Genomic DNA, 19770 nt, shown 5'->3' with positions numbered 1-19770 from the left:
GAGTCTCTGCTGACAATTTCCACCCTGTTGAACAGCTCTCTCCCCCTAGGCTTGACTAGCCCGGAAATGCTGGTAAGATTTTTTGTAGTAGGATTATCTTCTGTCTTGTCATGTATGAAATCCGAACCTGGATCCATAATATACTAACCCTCGTGAACTCAAACGGGAACTACCACCCGGCCCCAGCTCAGATCGACCTGCTGTGGCGCGGCAGGCAGTTGCCTGCTTTGAAATAGCCCGATAAGGCTTCCCTGAAAATCTTTATACGTGGAATCTCCCAATATATCAACGGAAAGCAGCTCCTCCAATCGAGCGTCAACGGTTCCAAAGCCCGCATAGACGTCCATGCAGGTAAAGATACGGCAGACCGTGAAGACACACTATTGTGTTACATGTCAGCATCAAATTTAATTGCAAAAAAATTTAATTAAACGCAACGGTTGATTCTTGCTCGCCGTTCCAACTACCATCAAGTAGTCATCAAGTCCTTGGTTGATGGCTGTCATCCTGGCTCACATCCGTAACGTGACGGTTATAATAGAGGTGACTATGAGAAAGATATGCCCAATCAAGCAGTTCCCACGGATTCAGGTTGGCGAATACAATATCCCCCATCTTATCAAATGACTTCTGGGCTGTCGTCCATCTTGACTGGAGCTCGGATATGCTGGCTCAACTCGGCGAAAGGTTGAAAGCGAACAATTGCCTACACACGTAACTTTTTGGGGAAATATTAACAGGAATAGTGAATAAATGGAGACAAAGAAAGCACATTGTCGATACTGAGAAAATTATTGTATTTTCTTTTCGCATTTCTTCTTTCCCTAGACATCTCACCTGGGTATCCCACAAGGAGCCTTAGGTCACACGTCCCTATTTCTGACTACAGGAGATCAGTCATCACAACTCTTTATTTCAAGTGGTAGAGAAAACAGTGATCCCGACAGAGAGGAAGACCGCTGAACAATCGCGGCATGCGGATGCGGGTAATCAAAACCCTAAAGTCCCTGCCATTACCGCAGGCACAGTATCTCAGGGCACTTCATTAGCTTTCGGATCTCAGACAGCTGTCGTCTGGCGACGTGGGAATGGAGTTTTGTGCTGTTATCAAACTAAGTCGATTTCTGGTGGTCGTTGAATCTCCCTTTCTTTTTAGTACGAACGGAATTGATAATGATTATGTTCTAGGTGACTTACGCCTGACGCGTTCCTTTCATTAAATCTAGCATCTATTCAACGCTATTCCGAATCACGAACAAGAAACTATACGGGGGTTTCCTTGAGAAGTCAAGGTTTGGTCGGTAAATAGTACGACGGTCGGCGTTATTGCTGTCGTCGCTGTCTGCAGGCCTGTGGCTTTCAACTGGGACAAACCTCTCGACGGGACCCGCACAGACGTACGTATGATCACTGGTATCAGTTACGTTATATCCGTCCTTGCCCTTACCACCGACTGCACCTGTTCCATCACTCCCTGCTTTGTGGTTTACAGTCTCCAGTGAAATGACGTGTCAAATGGTCAGTGGCGTCAATCTTGGCACTTGGAGTCTTCATGAGTGCAGCAACCCTCGTTCGACTGCCATACCTGAATGGCATTCGACAACGACTCGGAGAGTCAGAGGAATCATCACCCCGAAATATGGAGGTGGCGGTGACTTCGCATGTTAGGAGCAAAAGTATAAAGAGACAGGACAGCGAACCCAGATCAGGCTGAGAGGCACGTATTTCGAGGTATTGAAAGGCTGGGCATGGTAGTGCGTACGTGGGAACAACCACCCAACCTCCGCCCGAAAAGATTGGCGTTATGACGAGGATTGAGAGTCAAACGGCAAAACGCGTGGGTGGACCATCTGGATTGTTTTCATTCCTTTTTGCTCATCAAGTACTACGTAAGCCGTGGATGATATCCTAGACTCCATGATCTAAGTGAAAATTCTGATCGGTCGTTGCAAGGTGTTCGGGCTGTTGAATCGAAGACCGAGATTCAGTTCCGAGATCTGCTTCAACTCCGTTTCCGTCATGTCAAATGAGCAACATTCCAAGTTCTGCTTCAGTCTGTCCACGTTGTTTGATTTCGGGATGACGATGATGTTTCTCTGCGTGCACCATCTGAGAAGAATCTGGCCAGGGGCCTTGCCGTACTTCTCCGCCAAGCTCTTTACAACACTCGTCTCGAACAGAGGGGTAGCGTTCTTTGCCGTGACATTGCCCAACTCAAGAAAGGACTGAGGTCCGAACGTAGAGTAGCCGGTGACGGCGATGTTGTTCTCTTGGGCCATCGCAATGAGCTCTGGCTGCGTCAGATACGGGTGATGCTCGATCTGGAGGACCGAGGGCTGAATCTTGGCATAGGACAGCAGATCATAGAGGAGTTGGGTGTGAAAGTTGGAGACGCCGATGCTCCTGACGAAGCCGTCCTGGTTCTGCGGTGTCTTCACGAGGTCTTCAAGAGCGCCCCACGTCTCGGAGATTGGTACTTTCGCCAGTGGCGTGACCTTTGTCTGCTCCTTATCACTCCAGAAACACGGCCATCGGAGCGTCTCGAAAGGAATGAACTCTAGGGCAATGGGAAAGTGAATGAGGAAGAGGTCCAGGTAGCCAAGACCCCAGGCCTCGTTCTCCAGCTTGGCTTGTTGGAGTGCATGCTCCCGCTTGTGGTAGTTGTTCCACAGCTTCGACGTGATGAAGAGGTCCTCTCGTTTCACCAGTCCCTCATCGATAGCTCTTCGGCATCCTTGACCAGCTTCGGCGCTGTTGGTGTAGTCCCAAGCACCATCGAAGTGACGGTAGCCTAGCTTGATGGCATTGTAGACTGTGTCAGCGCAGCTTTCGCGTGGAACCTTCCAGATGCCAAAGCCGACAACCGGCATTTCCTAGAGCAGTTCTGTGAGCCAAGAGTCAAAACATGGAGTATAATGAGTGAGCTTACATAGCCCGAAGCGAGCTTGATAGATGGAACGTTCGCCATGTTGTCCAGAGGAGATCGTAGATTGCTGTCAAACGTCTAGAGAATTGGAAGTTCGCAGAAGAATCTTGAGGAGGGGTTGGTAGTTAAAAGCGCTTGACTCGAAAGCTTCGCTCCACCAAACGAGGGCTGAAACGCTACTTCGACCTGCACTTTCCGACATGAGGTCAAGTTGTTTGCTCCGAGGCGGGGTTTGTGGAGTCATCTTGTCTCGATTCCCCAGACAAATAGTGCAATTGACTCAAACGATATCAGCTCCAGGGACATGACAGTCAATCGATTGATCTAACTCTTAGAGTCCAAGAGCAATTTTCAGAATTCCAATCACTGATGTTTTAATTCTCAAACTACGAGGAAGACGTTAAGAAATTGCAATCCCTATAGATTAAGGCCGAATTAGGCAGGCTCAACCGCCAATACCCCCGCCTTCTTGGAGAATGTTGGAGAAGCGCCAAGATGGTGGGGCAAAGCGGTATTACTTGCTTGATTTGTATATCCGTGCGCGAAGCAACTGGCAGCACCACACATGCACCACAGGTGAGATAGGCTACTATAGTATGCTATTTTTTTGAGACTTCCACGGGCCCACTTGCCCACGTCCAACACTGCCGTCCACCACATCATAGAAAGTCCTATAACAATTATGACGCGAAAAGATCCGTGTTCGACGCAGTAACTTCACCATGCTCATTCATCAGGCCACAGCTCACTCTCACTCGCTTTTAAACAGTCAGCCAGCCCACCGTAGCTGGGCTCTGCCATCGTCAAATCGAGTGATATTCAGCGACGAGCCACCGATGCTCAGAGATCAAGCGAGGATTCCGCCATGATCATTCCAGCAGCTCGCTCTGTAGTGATCTCGTCTTCCTTCATGGCGCTGCGTCTCAGAGCACTGTCATGTGGCCCATCACATGCGTTTCCATAGAACGGGCCACCGTCGAAACCAAGATTGAGGTAATAGGATGACGGCAATTCAAGGTGCTTGAGGCGAGGAAAGAGTTTTAGGATTTCTAGGTTATATTGCGTCATCCATGCCAGTTAGCCATAGCCCCTCCTGATTATCTAGAATAACATAATCCCACTTTCAACGAACCTTGGTCTAATGGTATCTTTGTCCTTCCTTCTTGCAAGTTCTGTAACGGAAAACTGACATTTAACAATCCGGTCAATTCCAATTTGGTTATGTTGAACATATCGTAAAGGACATATGGGATTTCTGTTGGAAGGACGGAGCTCGGAACTAAGATCACACAGGGAGTGATGTCGGTTTAGAAGATGGTTGAGCCAGTTTTTGTTATCTTCAATCTCAGGATGGCGTGAGTGAAGGACGACTTGAGGCTTTTGTAAAGAATATTCACTCCTGGAGAGTTTAAAAATATATTGTGGTGATCACTACTCTAGCAAAATTGTTTTGGAAGCGTAAATGGCGAGCAAAAGGAGTTAAGGAGTTGTATATTGCGATGCACTAGATAAGCAAATTGAGAACAATGCAATTGTAAATTTGAGCATTTCAACAGCTGCAAACATATTTTTTAATGGCACATTGTCATTTTGTGTCTCAACATCTGTCCTGATGGAGGAAAGGGCGTCATTTTGAGTTGGGCGCAAGTAGAATCACGTCTGCCTGGCTGCCTAGAGCCAAGTGGAAACATTCCAAGAATTCTACTGTGTGTCGAGCCCATGTCATAGACCTTCTGGAAGAAAAAAAACTTGATGATTTGGTTACTCGGGCCTTGATAGGAAGGTAGAGACAGTAGCATTGCCTCATATATTGAACTTCCTGACTTCCAGGTATGAAGAGGAGAGTTGGGCACACACCAAATAGGCGATATGTCACTTGTGGTTGGTGTGATGGACGGACTGTGACTCGCAGTAGCTATGCCAATCACATTGGGATGTCTCACCATCAGTTAGCGGAACAATTAAATTTTTAGACAGGAAGGTGGTTAGGATTACAAAAACACTTGGTAGTACAAATGCAGTATATATCTGCCCGTCCTTGGGCCCCCGAAGTGCGCAACCTCGTATAGAGTTCTCCTTATAAACCAGATCCTACCATGCGCACCGCTGTCTCTCTATTCCATGGAACAGTATATCGGCAGCGTCAACCACGACTGGCGGTGCGGTAGGCCCTGTCGTATCGCTTGGGCCTCTAATGTTGACTTGCACATCACTTTCGAGCTGTAACACAACCACCGTATACACTACGGCGGATTCCAACGCTTTCTCTTCCATTTGCGATTGCTTGCCTTTTGGGTGGGTTCTACCCGATTTTTATTCCCCTGGCGTACGTCCAAATGACTAAATGGCCGCCTACTAAAATATGCGCACAGTGTTGATACTACCATTGGCTGCTTTACGTAAGTTGAAATTTGTCGCTGTCGAGTTATACTTCCTTCAAGAGTAGGTTAGTAGTATTCCATAGACAACAGGTTTTTGCCTGTGGTGAGGACATCGCAGACAACCCATTCGACTGCAGTTCAGCTTTCATGCTGACTCTCACTTGAACGAACTTCATCGGCCAAGAGGATCTTGCTTGCCAGCTACAGCAACATAACGACCAGTAACGGGGCTATCTGTGCATATAGTGTGCAAATTCTAGCCGTCGAACCGATGTCGGTGTTATCATCCATATCATTTTTCACACCGTCGACGGAACCAAAACCGTCCCCTCCTGCAGGCTTCGGAGGCCGCGCAATCGCAGGTATCGTCTTTACCGTAGTAGTAGCGTTTGCACTCGTCAGAATTGCTGTTTCTAATTGTCTCGTCGGCAGGATCAACGGATAGGGAATTAACAACAGCAGAACTTGGACAACAAAGGTGTGGGTATTAAAACTGGATGAATGGTCCACACTGCCTCATCCACAAAGACGTGGGGACTATATATGCCTCCTGAAATGTTCGCCTATGATCGTCATGTGCAGGGTACACAGGTGCAAGATCTAGGAGAGTGTTTGCAGTATGCTAGCGCGGGATGTACTTCATGAAGTGCCGAAAATATATAAAACAGCCAAACCCTAAGGTATGGCTAGCGATCTTTATTCTTAAAGACAATGGAAGCCTCAAAGTTCTACCTCAAAAGGTGCTGAAACCTTGCGGTCGATCTCTTTTACGTATACGTGACTTGAGTGCCCAATGGGCGAGTCGGGTAGCTTACCGAGCATAGTTCTACACATTATGCTCCGCAGAAGCTAACAGGCTTGCTACTGCTACAATTGGACGAAATATTTGCTGAACTCTGCCAGCATGGTTTCAAGTTCAGCCTAAAGGGCCGTTCGCAAGGCAATCCAATATCAGATTCTTGGCCGGAAAACACAAGAACGTATTGAGGGAAGTGCAGGGATGACCACATTGACACCATAAACGCAACCGACTGTCTTCTGCTGTTGAACTGTCGGGGCTGTTGCCGGGGCTGTTGCCGGGGCTGTTGGTGATGACGTTATTCAGTCCTGACCAAAACGCTGTGAAATTGCTTGACATTTTCAATCTGCTGTCACTGGAGAATATCCCTATTATGGATTTGGAATACTGCAGATGATATCTTGCGGAACAAGGCCGCGGAAGGTGTCTTGAAGAACTCTTACCGTCCACATACAGTTTGGCTCATTTGACGGACGTTGATATCATTGCGGGGATTATCGGCTCTCCGACAAAGCGATGCGAACGGTACTGACTGTGAGGGCAAGTGAGCCCTGGAACTTCCCATGCCATTTAAGCTCATCGCAACGTGCCGACTGGCTGAGACAAGTATGTCATTCTGAAACACCACAAACCTTGTAATCGGCCAAGAGGAGTGTATTTGAGCGCATGCCATTAACCTGGAGCTCAGGAGAAAATACTACCAACTTGGGTATCATAGCTCATTACCAGACCATTTCATGTCCATTACCATTTTACCATTACCGGGGGCGACCCAACAATCTTCTAGCCGTCAAGATGAATACGCCTCCAGTTTTACCATACTTATGCAATCGTCCAACAGAGGCTTCTCCACGGTCAACTTATGAAGGCGCGACCATTTTCGTCTTCATCATGCCCAACTCGGAGCTCTTGGCCCACAGTCCATCAGGCTTTTGTCGATAGCACATCAGCTTGCCCTCATCTCCTACACTGCCCAAGATCTGACCATCATCGTCGAATCCAACCCTCCAGACGGGCGAGCGGTGGCTATCAAGCTTAGACAATTCCTTGACCTTGTGTTCAACCAGTCCCGGCTGGCCGGTCGCATTGCGCTCGGCGTGGGATCCCGACTTGTCGATCTCGGCTCTTATGCCTGAGAGAGCGTGCGCCTGTCCTCGTTCCTTTCGGGTTCTCGCGGCTGCCTGATCCTCATCCTTCCTATCCTTCTTTACAAGGTCGGCCGTAGACCACGATCTGCCGTCGTCCTTCGCAAAAGGCGTGTCGATTCGGAACACCCTGACGAACCCGTCTTGGCAAGCTGTCGCAATAATGTCGTACCCGCGGAAATTTCCCGGTGCCCAGGCAACATCACGCACCAAACCCGTATGTCCGGTGATCTCGGCCGCAAGGTAGAACTCCTTCTTGCTCGTCACAGCACCGAAGCTTCCAGCGACGGTGTCGCGAGTACGGAAGATTCTCACGGTATTCAATCCAGAAACCACCAAGCTCAGTGCATCAGTAGGTACGCCAGCTCTCAAGGCGGTATAGCAGGGGTCGGGATTCGGATCGAAGCGGACCTTGAAGCAGGTCTCCTCGCCACGACTCGGCTTGGGCAGCGCCTGGAACTCATCGATCTTGCCGTAGTCGGCCAGGGACTCGGGCTCCTCGCTCTCGTGGACAGTGAGCATTCCATCGGCATTCAATAGTGCGAAGTACGTGAAGCGCGTCTCCTCGTTGTGCTTGATCGAAAATGATCGGTAAGGGTATTTGCCAGATCTTGTCTCCGAAGCGGCTTTGCCGTTACTACCACCGCCACGTGAACTAAACCGGCGGCCTGGCGCAGCTGTGTCGTCTTCGGCCCAGAGTTTGAATCGGCCTTCGATGCCGAGCGATGCGAGGATGTTAGGGTAGATTGTGGGTGCTAGCCACTGGAGCTATTAGAGTCGGTCGGGTCAGCTGTCTGTCTGGTCGGGAGTCGCAAGCCATTAAAAGGGCAATTGAGGTCACTTCACAGTGGAAAACTCACCTCTAGAATCTCTCCGCTGTGGGCATCCCAATGATCGCACATGCGCCATATGCCGTCTTTCTGGCGGTTGAAGACGCGGATCTTGCCATCGACCGAGCCCGTCGCGCATCGGTCGCCGTACGCGTTGAATGTCACGGCTTGCACCACGTCGCGGTGTCCATGCGCAATGAGGTCGAAACTAGTGCTATCGTCCATAAGGGACGGCACACTTTCTGGGGGAGGCATCCTCAGCTAGGATACCAGCATAACGACTGGCGGGATCGGTGAAGTAGTGGGCGTGTGATGACTTCATCTGGGTTATTTTGGCCTGAAGGACTTCGACCTGCACCTAATTACGTCGCGGGGTAGCAGGCACGGACCTACACTGTCCGAAGCTACCCATCATCAATGACTGTGACATGTCTAACCTGCGAAGGCGGTCTTTGTGTAAAGGTATAACTTGTTTCTACACATATCTCCTTGATTTCCATGCGCCAATTCATTTACTTGCTTTGAAGTATCTCTTGTTGGCAGCTCTATGCTGCTATGCTACGGTCCCATGGAAGTCTCGTACCAACAAGAGTAGCCATGTACAGACCACTGATACAGTGTTCACGTCCTGTAAAGTTCACACAACCCCCTGTCATTATTTGATTAACCATCAGCTGAGGCGGGCTGGGTGGTGTCATTGTAATATTGTATTTCTATCAAAAGTCTCCTCCACTAGGTATCACAGGAGTTGATGGAAACTGCACCATCTCACATTGTAGAGGGATCTCGTCGTTTCTGGCGGATCGGTGCCCGCGGATGATGTAGGGCAATGCCAATGTAGGCTCAGGCATAGAAGACGGATAAAGAAAAGGCCTGAGCTTATGTGTTATTAAGTTGGAGGAAGACGCTTAGATTTGCATTTACCACAAGAGTTCTATATGGTCTCACGAACTCGTCTTGCCTGTGGCCATTCCCAATAGAGGTCATTGACTCGAGGCTGTATTCCCCCCTTCCCCCCCAGGGCATGATGCTATAAAGAGAATCCATTGAGCATCCATTGGGTGTCTCAGAGCACAGACCGACCACCTTCAGGACTGGGGAAATATCTTCGTTTCCCACATGAACTTGGCATTTGAATTTTCATAGTCATCAAGTAGAGGTAAATACCAGAACAACAGGTCAGGTTCCCAGTACGGAACTCATGTCCGCGTATAATTCTGGATAGTTGCCAATTTGACGGCGGCACCAGGGCCTTGGATAGTTGCCAGCGTAGTATCGTGGTGGTCCAAGAAGGAGACACAAGAGGAAGTCGCGGTCAGGTGCTCAGTGCAGGTTTCGTTGTAGCGCCCTTAAGGTAACCCTAGTCTCTAATCCGTCTTTGTGGCGATAGCACGAACCACCAAACATGCAAAATTTGTCAGGTAATTGCCCAGTTCACTTCAAATATAACGAAACATGTTATTCTTGACACTCCGCTTCATGGATACGGGCTGTCCATCCTCATACTCGACACCAGCATCTCCACCTTCGCCCGAGAGACCTGACATCTTTTCCTTCATCTCCTCGTCAAGTTCCGCCATGGTCTTCTTCCGTTGCACTACCTGCGGGGATTGTGGTGAAGTTATATCTTCTGATTTTGATGCATCCTTGCTTGGTTGAGTTTCTTTAGACAAATCTGGTTTGCCACTCGCGAATCGTCTGGGGGAGCGCAATGCAGCAATGACGGGCAAGTGCCCAGAAAGGCTAAAGCCACGTTTGGGGGCTCTCTTAAGCATCTTGACGCGTTGAATAGTAGGTGTAATTAAGCAGATAATATGATATAGGATGAATATGGTTTGAAGACAGAATGTGGATGTCCATCCAGTCTGTCGTCCACTGTAGCTATGACGTACACTGTCTGCAACCCAAGCTGTGCCCCGCTATTGACGGAATGTGATGTGGGGATGAATGTGTAGATGGATCGCTCACAAGACCCGTCTTCTCTGAAAGCCCCAATGTGGTTGAGGAGGGTGGGTGATTACGTGCCAATATTTCAGTTCATTGTCAACACCACAATTCAATTAGACTACGTGGAAGTCTTGGGCATCGTGGTATGCTCATTGGTCGGGTTCTCCCTTAGAGCTACTCGGACAACCATAAATTAATGAAAGATTCGCAAAGTTCTAACCAACATCAATCAACCTTTGCTATTCGTTGCGGAGCGTGCGAGCGTTACCATCAAGTCAGAACTTTTTGTCGATGTGGCAGTTGGAAGAGACGTTCCAAGACGATCACACAGAGCAGCATCCGTTGTGAATGATCGCGTGGGCCCCTCTACCTTGGTCTTCTTTGTGGCTTGTGTTAACTTCCCAAAACGTGTAAGAATCTAGTCCGGCCCTTAAGAACGAGCTCGTTTCCTCTCTTGTTTTGGACGTACCGGGACCATTATAGAACCCAGCAGCCATCAAGAAGCGGGTGACACAAGTCTTCTAGTCCGTCTTGGTTACTTTGCCAACGAGGAACATGTTCCATCTTTGGGCTGCGATCAAGCTGTTCATATCATTCCAGTTTATGCTGTGGCCTTCGTTTCTAAGGATACTGTATAAGAGTGCTAGATTGGAGACGCCTCCAATGATCTTTTCCGACGTTATATCGGCATATTACACCACGCTTTGTGCGGCATGAAGAAGTGCGCCGCACAGCATTGGATGACTATGCAGAATATTAAAGCCTTTGTAAGGACTGGTGCTACCGCTTGCATGTGGCTGCTTTTCCATCTAGATTGAACACCGAGCCACACAGTAGAAGTGAGCTTGGTCCCTTTAACCTTGCTACCCGTGTATTCACACAAAAGTCTGGACAAAGCCTAGGAAGATTGCTACAAAAATTGTGTAGCCCTCACCATAGCATACCTAAGGGGTTTGTGAGGCTTTATTTTTTATTTGCAATGCCCCTGAGGCAAGATCTAAGTGATTTCCAAATCCGTGATACTGACCAGAACCATGCAATAGTTACCACAGCAATGTAATCTGATATTCTATAGTAACCGAACATCGCATAGCGACGAACGCCATTGACTATCTGATTATGTGGTGGATGGTTTCGAAAGCTAACCCTAATCTTCCAGTTATGTCAATTTCAACTTACACTTGTCCCTATTTCAGTCCGAAGTTCTTTTGCGAATGCTCACCGCCACCTCCGAATCCAAGAACCTAATGTAGAGTCGACACGCATTACGATGTACTGGCTTGAAAACATTGAGGTTTCACAAACTGTACACAGCCTTGGTCTCCTTTGTAAGACTAATCCACCTAAACTCCGGATTTGGCATATTCCCCAAGCTGATGAGGTTGACAGATGTCCCAAGTCATCATCCAACCCTCCATGGCTGCCAGCTTGAGTCGTTATATTTGTAGCGCCCTTATTCCAAAATTCTCTTTCATCCTCAGCAGCCTGGTCTGAAAGGTTGTCACGGCTGTGCGACTCGAGAGACTGTTGGGTGTCGACTCAATGTGGTTGACTATTTGTACCTGCGGAGTAACGAAAGGGAAAGCTAGGCTTCTTGCATAACCTCTGATGCGATGGCATGATCGACGGCAGGTAGTGTGACAAGCGGGTTGAGAGCTGGGACGAAGGCACAAATGATTCCGGAATGGATCTCGAGGTAGTCCCAAACACTACCAATGATGTCTTCTTGTCTGACTTGCATATGTGGTGGGACGATAGCGTGGATAGGGATGAGCAAAAGCATATGCCAATCAAGAAACTGGCGATACTTAGCGCCAGCATGGACACCATCAACGGGACGCAACTCCAAGTGAGACTCAACTCGCATTGCAGTGTAGTATGGCTACAATTGAAAATAATCAGGAGCAATACATTACCCTGTATCAGCTGACTATTCCAACCAGGCCGTAAACATCCAAACGGAATGACCATCCTCGTCAGAGTCTCAGGTGAGAGACGAAGGTAGACAACTGGGTGAACGAGACGGCAGAGGAGTATGGCAATGTCATTCCTAAAACGATCTGCAATATGTTAGTAATCTCTTTCCTATTCTCTACTCCTGGAACTAGATCTACTAGCAGAAATGGCGGGCGATAGTCAGACATGCAAACATTCCACAGATCAACTCCGGCGCCGTATTTTGGTAGCTGAAGTGACATCAGCAAACGTGACTGGTGATTTTGGTCGGCACGACTCACAATTTAGGGTGAAGCCAAAGAAAGCAATTAAAATAGCCATCGAGATAAAGACTAGGTCTTCATTCGTTGTCAGCTGGTTTCTGTCCGGATTATCAGGAAAAGTCGGTGCCACTCACAATCATCCCCCACCTCCATTCCATTTAGAACCACGTAGATTCTCGTGAACAGCCACAAAGCCAATGACATGAAGGCAAAAACTGTCGTCACTACTCCGAAGGCAGCAATATCCGACACAGTACTTCAATGGTTTACAGGATTTCATGTAACGCCCACTGGAGTGTAGTAACGTAAAAAGATTACACATGTTTTACAATGGTCTTGAACTTGACAACGAGTTAATCAAACGGGGATTTGAAGATTTTAACTAGTTAGTTCTATTGGGACCCATTGCGGGAGGAGCCACACCCTCGGGCCGTTATTACCCCGAGACGAATTCCCGATCATCTGGGCTCGTCACCCGCGACTTCCCATAGCAATATCGTCGACAACGTTGTCGCCTCCAGAGGTACGGAAAAGGCTCCTCCCGCAACAGCTTCCCCTCCCACCACAAACCCGATTATGTATGTACTTCTGTAATAGCTTCCCTCTTAATAAAAAGAGTGCCAAGGGACCCATCTGTGGCCCCTACGGCGGTATAGGCCTCTAGGACGCGAACAGAACGCTCCTACTAGCGTAATTGCTAGTCGAGGCCTGCACCGCCCATTAAGCCACAGGTGCCCCTGCGGGCCAAGCTTTCATCAATTGTGCCTTCCTATTCGAGTATAGCAAAGGGGGAATAGAAAAATTGGAATAAGGCCAGCAGTGAATTAATCTGGTTAGCTGGTTGGAGAGTACAGCTTCCCCTCATTCCAGCGGTGGTCAGCACAGAGCACTTCCTGGCATTGTCACCAATCTTGATATGGCAGACTTGACATACTCGAGCCGTAGTTACTTCTGTGGCTCGAAATCAGCCAGTGCATGAACTAGACCCTTGAACCACACCCAAAGTACTCTTTCAACAGTACTGAACTTTTCCTGCCATTACAAGACGACCAAATCGTGGATGTGAGTGTGAGCCCCATATACTAAGGTGTGTACTTGCAGATAGAGGCAGCATCATCAATGTTGCGATTGCCTGTAGTATTCACAGCTCGCCCTACTATAGTGGTTATATTGCGTCGAAACAAGGACTGCTTGGATTGACGAAGTGAGTTCTTTTTTCTTCTTCTTGCCTTGTCTTCCTCTGATTTCTTTTCAGTCAAGTACAGGAACTACTTGTAGGAGTGTAGATGCGCCGCGTTCGAAGGAGCCGCCAGAAATATCCGGGCCAACTGCCTATGCCCGGGAGGAACTCGATCACAGATGACATCGACTCCCTTCGAATTACCAGATGGGTTATTGTACCAAGCCAGGGGAAAGTAATTGCCACAGCTCTATCGTCGGTATGCAGAGGCCGAAGAGATCGCAGCCTCCATCCGTTTTCTTCTCCGCGACGAGACGAGATTCGTCACCAAAGCTAGTTGAGCTATAGACAGGGGTGTTATAGGGGTCACTCGCCGGCTAGGTGGCATTTCAGGGCCGCATTACACGACGTGCAAGGATAAGTTGCTGTGTCTGGGAAGAAACTCCACACTCTAGCTTCGCGGTCCCGCGGCAATAATATACCAGCGCCTAAATTCCTATCGTAATTGGCTGCACAACTCTTCGGTTCAACGTACCGGGACCCCAACCAGATATCCTTGCTCCCAATACGGCTGTCTCTGCAACATGTATATATGTACATTTAAGTTGCGCATTCGTGGTGAACTCATATGTTTGTAGACAAAATCGAAAGCCAAAATATTCAAGGGAAAACAGCAATTTTTGATCATGAATAATTCGCAATCTAGCGGCGGTCCAAGCCAGAATATTGACTTGAACGAGGAACAGCACATGAGTCAATTCGGGATCTCTATCAATGGCTTCTGCCTGCAAGCTGAGGGCAACAACCCCAGTTCCCCAGGCCGTATTGCAACGTAGGTTGCGTGATATGAAGTAGGTTTGGAGAGAATAGGCTGTTAAAAGTTTTGTCAGGGGTAGCACGATTTCGGACCCCGACTTCGTTTCAGAAGAGGGCGGGAGAACATTTCAGTATTACAAACAAGGAAGTATGTCCTCCTGCTGACCGGAAAGGCTTTGAAAATTCATTGATAGGTACTTAGAATATTTTCTGCCGAATGATGGTGTAAGTATCACCTTCTCTGGCTTTCCAGTCTGAGCGAAGATGTGCTTCAGTGTACCTAACCCATATCTAGGTTGAACAGAATCGTCTAGGTATGTTGATATACCACTTATGCCACCTAAATGCTGATAATCGTATCCCCAGACTTACAACATGAGATGTTCCGTATTCTCCTGGATGGTGCGCTTGCTGCGGCTCCCATTGTGAACCCCGGATACGTATTGGATATTGCCACGGGGACAGGTCTATGGGCCATTGACTTTGCCGAAGAAAACCAAGCCTCGCGGGTTATTGGAACCGATCTGAGCAAAATCCAGCCATCGCGGCTCGACATCCCGAACTGCAGCTTCATCAGGGAAGATTCCGAGGACCCGTGGGTCTTTCCTTGGAAGTTCGACTACATTCACCTGCGACAGGTCTGCACGTGTTTCGCCGACACCAAAGTGGTGATTAAACAAGCCTTTGATAACATGAACGAGGGCGGATGGATCGAGTTTCAGGATTCAAGTGTGCAAATCATGTCGCTTGATGGTACAACACAGGGCACGCGTATTGAGAGATGGAGCCAGCTCAGTACGTAGTCAAACGACCTGCTGCCTCACCTCCTCACTGCAGGGAGCCAGACACCTTGGAGCCTCCTGTTTCCGAGACCTGGCTTCAGAGTTCTAATACTCGTGTCATGACCAAACGAGCATCACGCTGACCTTAATATCACAGTGGGTCGGGGATTGATGGCTCTAGGAAGAGACGCAAACAAGGCGCGTTTCTATAAGCAATGGCTCGAAGAAGCTGGTTTCGTCGACGTGGTTGAAAACAAATACCCGTTCCCAAGTAAGTGACCCCAAGTCCCTCTACACAAACCTGGCGACTAAGAGTACAACTATCTTTAGTCGGTCCCTGGCCGACCAACCCAAAGTTCAAGAAGCTTGGAAGTTACAACCTAACCAATGTTCACGAAGGATTTTCGGGCATCTCCTTGAAAGTACTCGCAGCAGCCGGTCTGTCTGGTCCGGAGACGGATGAGCTTGTAACGCAGGCCCTGGAAGATGCTTCGAATCCCCAAATCCATGCCCTTTGGCCCATGTGAGTTACCAGGTCCGTTGATGGATATCAATCCTTTCTAACAAGTCATTGCCATTTGCAGATGGATCGTATACGGAAGAAAACCATTCCCATGGGAAACCAAATATTTTCCTGCGCGACCCCCGAATCTCCGGATGTGGCCATCTGAATACCACCCAGGCCCTGCAACGTAGTCTCCACAGAGTGACACGGCAGCACCAATTTCCTGAGACGTCCCTCAACCTCGCAGACTGGCAGTAGCCACCTCTGTCGAGTTCATGGAATAACCTCTGCTTGAATAAGTATGTACTGCGCCCACCAAGGAACAGGTCTGCCTGTATTTTGTTACAATCTATACATGATGAAAATAGATGAAAATGTAAAAAGTTGCAATCATAGTGGTCAGTGTGGCAAGCTGAAGTTGCTGTGTTAGGGATCCCGGACTTCATGCTGCGCTGCGCTGCTCTCTATTGGAACTGACAGTATCCCGTGACTATGTATGTATCATGAAGAACATATCTCTCCATAATCACAACATTAAGGTCATTCGACCTCGATTAATATTCGATTCTTTGTTCCTCGGCGCTGTTGGTGCTCGAGGTCGATAAACTACTAGCATCTTGCCTAGGTGAATAGAATTGAGCAGCCTCGGTTACAAAATGGAACGCTAATATATTAGGTCTTCCTGGGTATAAGCGTACCGAGGCGTACAGGTTGCCTTTCCTCGCTCTCCGCACATCGGATATGAATGCTCATCTAACGCAGTCAAGCTACCTTCTGTACACCAATGTTAGTTGAAGGCTGGCTTGAAACGCTTGATGATATCCTCAATGATGTATATTACCCCAAGAAACATAACACTAAGTCCATAAAGACGTTATTCTTGGTGTTGTGATGGCTACGTGGATGGGTTGAAGAATTCCTTGGTAGAGTGTATAAACTCGTGCAGATAGAGCCATCGCGTTGATGAAGTCATGCGCATACTCTTCCTCTGCTTAATGCTCAGCCCATGTATCGAGTAACTTTATAGCCAGCGGCACCTACATCTGATGTCATGACACTGCGCTCTCCCAAATCCACTAGAAAGTCAACGGGTACCTTTTTCTAATCCTCTCTCCAAATCTATGAATGAGCACCGGCACCGGGATCATGGCGACACAGAGAAACCCCAGTAGACTATTACCCCAACCCTATATATGGAAGTTAGCATACCCCCTCGTTAAAACCAAATATGTAAATTAAGTCATGAGCTAGAATAAATACGTACCAGCCCCAAACTCTTAAACATAGCCGGCCCCGCCAGCGGTAAAAACGCCGCAATGATGCTCCTCAACACCGTGAAGGCCGCCAGGCCGCTCGCCGCATAAGCCGAATACGCGTCAACAATGTACGCCTGGGCGGGCATCCAAATGCCGATAACACCCACACCCAGTGGGAACAGGCCCAGAACCGGCACAATCCAGCACACCTGCTTGTCGATAGCCCAGCCGTACCAGAAGAAAGTGATCGGGGTGATAATGGCATAATATATCATGAGCGGCAACCGCATCTCAGGCTTGAAAACGCCCCCGTTGGCCTTCGACAACCGGATGACGGTACTGTCCGAGAGTACGGAGAAGGCGAGGAGTCCGGCGAAGAAGCCAAGGGCGAGGGCGATAAAGGGAAGCCCGGCGACTCCCGGGCTCCACCCATATTGGTTCTCAAAGACGGGCGAGATCGTGTTGAACATGAGGTAGACGGTGCCGTAGACGAAGGAGACGTAGATGGAGAGGATGGACACGATGGGCGTGAAGACAAGGATCTGCAGGGGACGGGTGAGGCCGATGCGGAGGACAGCGCCGCGGGAGAGGCCGCGTGTCTGCTCCGTCTCGTAGCGGCTTTCGAGTTCGGGTCGATTGAGCTCGGCACGGAGCGCTTTGACCTTGCGGTCTATGAGGACGCGATGGTTCGTCTCGGGGAGGAGGAAAAATAGCAGGATGGTGCAGATGACGGATGGGATCATGACTATCCAAGGGGCCCAGCGCCAGCCGATCGAGCCCGCAATGAAAGCTGCGAAGTTAGCACCGACTCCTATTCAATTTCCTGAGAGGCCTGCTCTGGCGTGAAGAAGCAGTGCGATGGGACGAACAGGTATTTTGGAAGACGGGGGACTCGATCATATGAAAAAGGCAGCAAGACTTCTGAGCCGGACATACCTCCAATAACGGGTCCGAGGGACGGGCCTAAAGTCAAGCCAAGGGTCCATAGCGACATGGCGAGTCCCCGTTCCTCTACAGGGAACATATCTGCGATGATACCTATGAAGCGTCCGAGGTGAGCAATAGCCAAACCATAGAGCTCAAGAAGTTACTGACCTCCCCCAAGTGTCATGCATCCACTACCTCCGACCCCCGAGAAGAAGCGAAACACAACCAGACTGCCCAAGTTTGGCGCGAGGGCAACGCCAATGTGCCAGAGGCAGAAGAATATATTCGCTGTCGTCAACACGACCGCTCTGCCGTGAATCTCAGACAGAGGGGCGAGAAAGAGCGGCCCAAACGCATACCCGAGTAGGTAGATGGAGACGGGCATTGCTGCCAGGGTTGTCGACGTGACGCTGAACTCCTTGCTGATATCTGCGATGGCTGGGGCAAGGATGGAAGACGACAGTGGTGTCATGAGACTGACGAAGGCGACCAGGGATATGATCCAGCGCTTCCTGTTAGTGGCATAGTTGAGTGGCATAATTGGGTCGTCCTGGCTTTCCCACCCAACTACGCCTTTTTCGAGCTCAGACAGGGGCAAGGGGGCAGCAGTTAGATGGTCCTTTCGGCTCTTCTTGCTTCTCCTGCTTGCTCGGCTGCGAAAGGACTCGACTCTTGCTATCTCGTTCTGACGATTGTGAGCATCTTTGGAAGATGGTCTTGCACCGAGTATGAGTTGGAGATCAACTTACTTGTGCGCTTTCTATCTCGACGGCCCCCTCGCCTTCCGAACTACCCCGTGTCGATTTCTTATCAGAATCGCTGGCCCTTTCATGGTTGGCGCTTGAGCGTCGAGAATGATGCAGGTCTTGGTCGAATGAGACGCGAGCCAAGGCATCGGCTGGTTGGTCACCGCCGACTTGGGCTTCGATGTCTGAGTTTGTCGACATATTTGACTGAACTCAAAAGGGCTGGTAACTTGTGACTAGAGCCTTGCGCAATGCTGGGGTATGCCGGACAGCTCAAAGTAGATAAATTGCAGACACAACGAAGCTGAATTGTCGATGGTCACGACACAGAGGTTAAGGCTCGCAGAAGAAAAGCAGACAAAAGGTGAAAGTGGTTGAAGCCACCCAGGCTGGGAAGCACCTGCCCCATGTACAAGGGCTGACCAGAATTTGGGTCGGATATAAATTGCAGTCACTCACTATCACGTCCGGAGCCAACAGGCCAAGCCAATTGCAAAACCTATGGCCCCCAATACGTCACCCTAGGGTCGCGTTGCTAGACTGGGTTAGGCTTATGGATCGTTCCCTTCCATGGGGGCAGATCTGTCACACTGATGACTTTGGCCATGGCACCCGATAGGCAGGGATGCCAGACGCCTTTGCAGGTGTGTGGATGCACCAGAATCACTAACTGAAATGTAAGACAAGGAATGGAACCGTAGGCTACAGATAGCTGCATGAGTACCGTGAGCTAACGACAAGAGAGAACTGTAGGATTCGAGGCTGACCTGCGCTTGCATCACACCTCGAAGTGACAACACGACGTTGACGAGCATTTGGACCAACGAAGTACGCCTTCGTGAGACCACTAATTTAACAGCAGGCAAAGGACTCAAATAGTGACCAGGGATGTCATTCCTGGGCAGCAGTTCAAATCCTAGATGGCAAAGTGTAGCGATGATGATGAGTGACAGACCAGGCCGAAGGTTGAACTTGTTGGTTGGACGTTGAGGCCGATTCTGATCGACACCAAGTCACGCTCAATCCTAGCTTGCGGCCAGATGGAGAAGAGGAGCTGGGAGGAGTTGAGACAATGTGACAGTATTTACAGACACCGCACACTTGCTCAATTCTTTCAAAATGCAATGGCGAAAGGTAGTACAGAAGAGTGCTGACCACTCGCGTCGTCTCCAGTTTTAGCGCCATACTAAGATCCTCACACTGTTGGTACTTACTTGGAACTTGGTAGCACTGCTTCAGATGAGCTTGGCGATCTGATTACACCACTCACAGGATTTAAGATGGTAGCCCAAAATACTTCTGCATCCTACT

General features: G+C 49.1%; 6 protein-coding genes across 6 annotated transcripts; 1 reads left to right on the top strand and 5 right to left on the bottom strand.

Moving 5' to 3' along the window:
- Nucleotides 1-1922: 1922 nt before the first annotated feature.
- Nucleotides 1923-2968, bottom strand: BCR38DRAFT_484386 (NAD(P)H-dependent D-xylose reductase; the record flags this gene model as incomplete). Its single annotated transcript, XM_040863743.1, has 2 exons — nt 1923-2873; nt 2930-2968. The coding sequence occupies 2 exons, from the start codon at nt 2966-2968 to the stop codon at nt 1923-1925; spliced, it is 990 nt and encodes a 329-aa protein (XP_040716064.1).
- A 3998-nt stretch (nt 2969-6966) lies between these two features.
- On the bottom strand, nt 6967-8336 carry BCR38DRAFT_457208 (WD domain-containing protein; the record flags this gene model as incomplete). Its single annotated transcript, XM_040862011.1, has 2 exons — nt 6967-8019; nt 8112-8336. 2 exons carry the CDS (start codon nt 8334-8336, stop codon nt 6967-6969), a joined length of 1278 nt encoding a protein of 425 aa, XP_040716063.1.
- Nucleotides 8337-9520: 1184 nt separating this feature from the next.
- Nucleotides 9521-9856, bottom strand: BCR38DRAFT_408670 (uncharacterized protein; the record flags this gene model as incomplete). The annotated part of the gene is made up of 1 exon (XM_040858290.1): nt 9521-9856. One exon carries the CDS (start codon nt 9854-9856, stop codon nt 9521-9523), a length of 336 nt encoding a protein of 111 aa, XP_040716062.1.
- Nucleotides 9857-11132: 1276 nt separating this feature from the next.
- On the bottom strand, nt 11133-12705 carry BCR38DRAFT_473916 (uncharacterized protein). The gene is made up of 4 exons (XM_040862950.1): nt 12382-12705; nt 12266-12322; nt 11940-12088; nt 11133-11910 (listed from the first exon to the last, which is right to left on the bottom strand). The coding sequence occupies exons 1-4, from the start codon at nt 12449-12451 to the stop codon at nt 11614-11616; spliced, it is 573 nt and encodes a 190-aa protein (XP_040716061.1). The 5' UTR covers nt 12452-12705; the 3' UTR covers nt 11133-11613.
- Nucleotides 12706-14046: 1341 nt separating this feature from the next.
- On the top strand, nt 14047-15918 carry BCR38DRAFT_431287 (S-adenosyl-L-methionine-dependent methyltransferase). Its single transcript, XM_040860092.1, has 8 exons — nt 14047-14259; nt 14318-14391; nt 14446-14468; nt 14539-14557; nt 14610-15038; nt 15183-15296; nt 15356-15548; nt 15610-15918. Exons 1-8 carry the CDS (start codon nt 14114-14116, stop codon nt 15719-15721), a joined length of 1110 nt encoding a protein of 369 aa, XP_040716060.1. The 5' UTR covers nt 14047-14113; the 3' UTR covers nt 15722-15918.
- A 209-nt stretch (nt 15919-16127) lies between these two features.
- Nucleotides 16128-18986, bottom strand: BCR38DRAFT_187053 (major facilitator superfamily domain-containing protein). The gene is made up of 5 exons (XM_040853975.1): nt 18463-18986; nt 17882-18398; nt 17723-17824; nt 16795-17576; nt 16128-16717 (listed from the first exon to the last, which is right to left on the bottom strand). Exons 1-5 carry the CDS (start codon nt 18658-18660, stop codon nt 16607-16609), a joined length of 1710 nt encoding a protein of 569 aa, XP_040716059.1. The 5' UTR covers nt 18661-18986; the 3' UTR covers nt 16128-16606.
- Between the last annotated feature and the right edge of the window lie 784 nt (nt 18987-19770).

Source organism: Pseudomassariella vexata, assembly GCF_002105095.1.
Source record: "Pseudomassariella vexata strain CBS 129021 chromosome Unknown BCR38scaffold_6, whole genome shotgun sequence".
NCBI classification, from domain to species: Eukaryota; Fungi; Ascomycota; class Sordariomycetes; order Amphisphaeriales; family Pseudomassariaceae; genus Pseudomassariella; species Pseudomassariella vexata.
The sequence above is the reverse complement of the archived record's forward strand: the minus strand, read 5'-3'. Positions and strand labels throughout refer to the sequence as shown.

Bases quoted from the DNA above. Each gene is read 5' to 3' on its own strand.
- BCR38DRAFT_473916 (XM_040862950.1), bottom strand. From the start codon at position 12,451: ATGTCATTGGCTTTGTGGCTGTTCACGAGAATCTACGTGGTTCTAAAT. The intron at 12,089-12,265 runs GTGAGTCGTGCC...AACATATTGCAG, and splicing joins CTTTGGCTTCACCCTAAATT to ATCGTTTTAGGAATGACATT. The intron at 11,911-11,939 runs GTATTGCTCCTG...TTTCAATTGTAG, and splicing joins GTCAGCTGATACAGGGTAAT to CCATACTACACTGCAATGCG.
- BCR38DRAFT_431287 (XM_040860092.1), top strand. From the start codon at position 14,114: ATGAATAATTCGCAATCTAGCGGCGGTCCAAGCCAGAATATTGACTTG. The intron at 15,039-15,182 runs GTACGTAGTCAA...TTAATATCACAG, and splicing joins TGAGAGATGGAGCCAGCTCA to TGGGTCGGGGATTGATGGCT. The intron at 15,549-15,609 runs GTGAGTTACCAG...TGCCATTTGCAG, and splicing joins ATCCATGCCCTTTGGCCCAT to ATGGATCGTATACGGAAGAA.
- BCR38DRAFT_187053 (XM_040853975.1), bottom strand. From the start codon at position 18,660: ATGTCGACAAACTCAGACATCGAAGCCCAAGTCGGCGGTGACCAACCA. The intron at 18,399-18,462 runs GTAAGTTGATCT...CACAATCGTCAG, and splicing joins TCGAGATAGAAAGCGCACAA to AACGAGATAGCAAGAGTCGA. The intron at 17,825-17,881 runs GTCAGTAACTTC...GACGCTTCATAG, and splicing joins ATGCATGACACTTGGGGGAG to GTATCATCGCAGATATGTTC.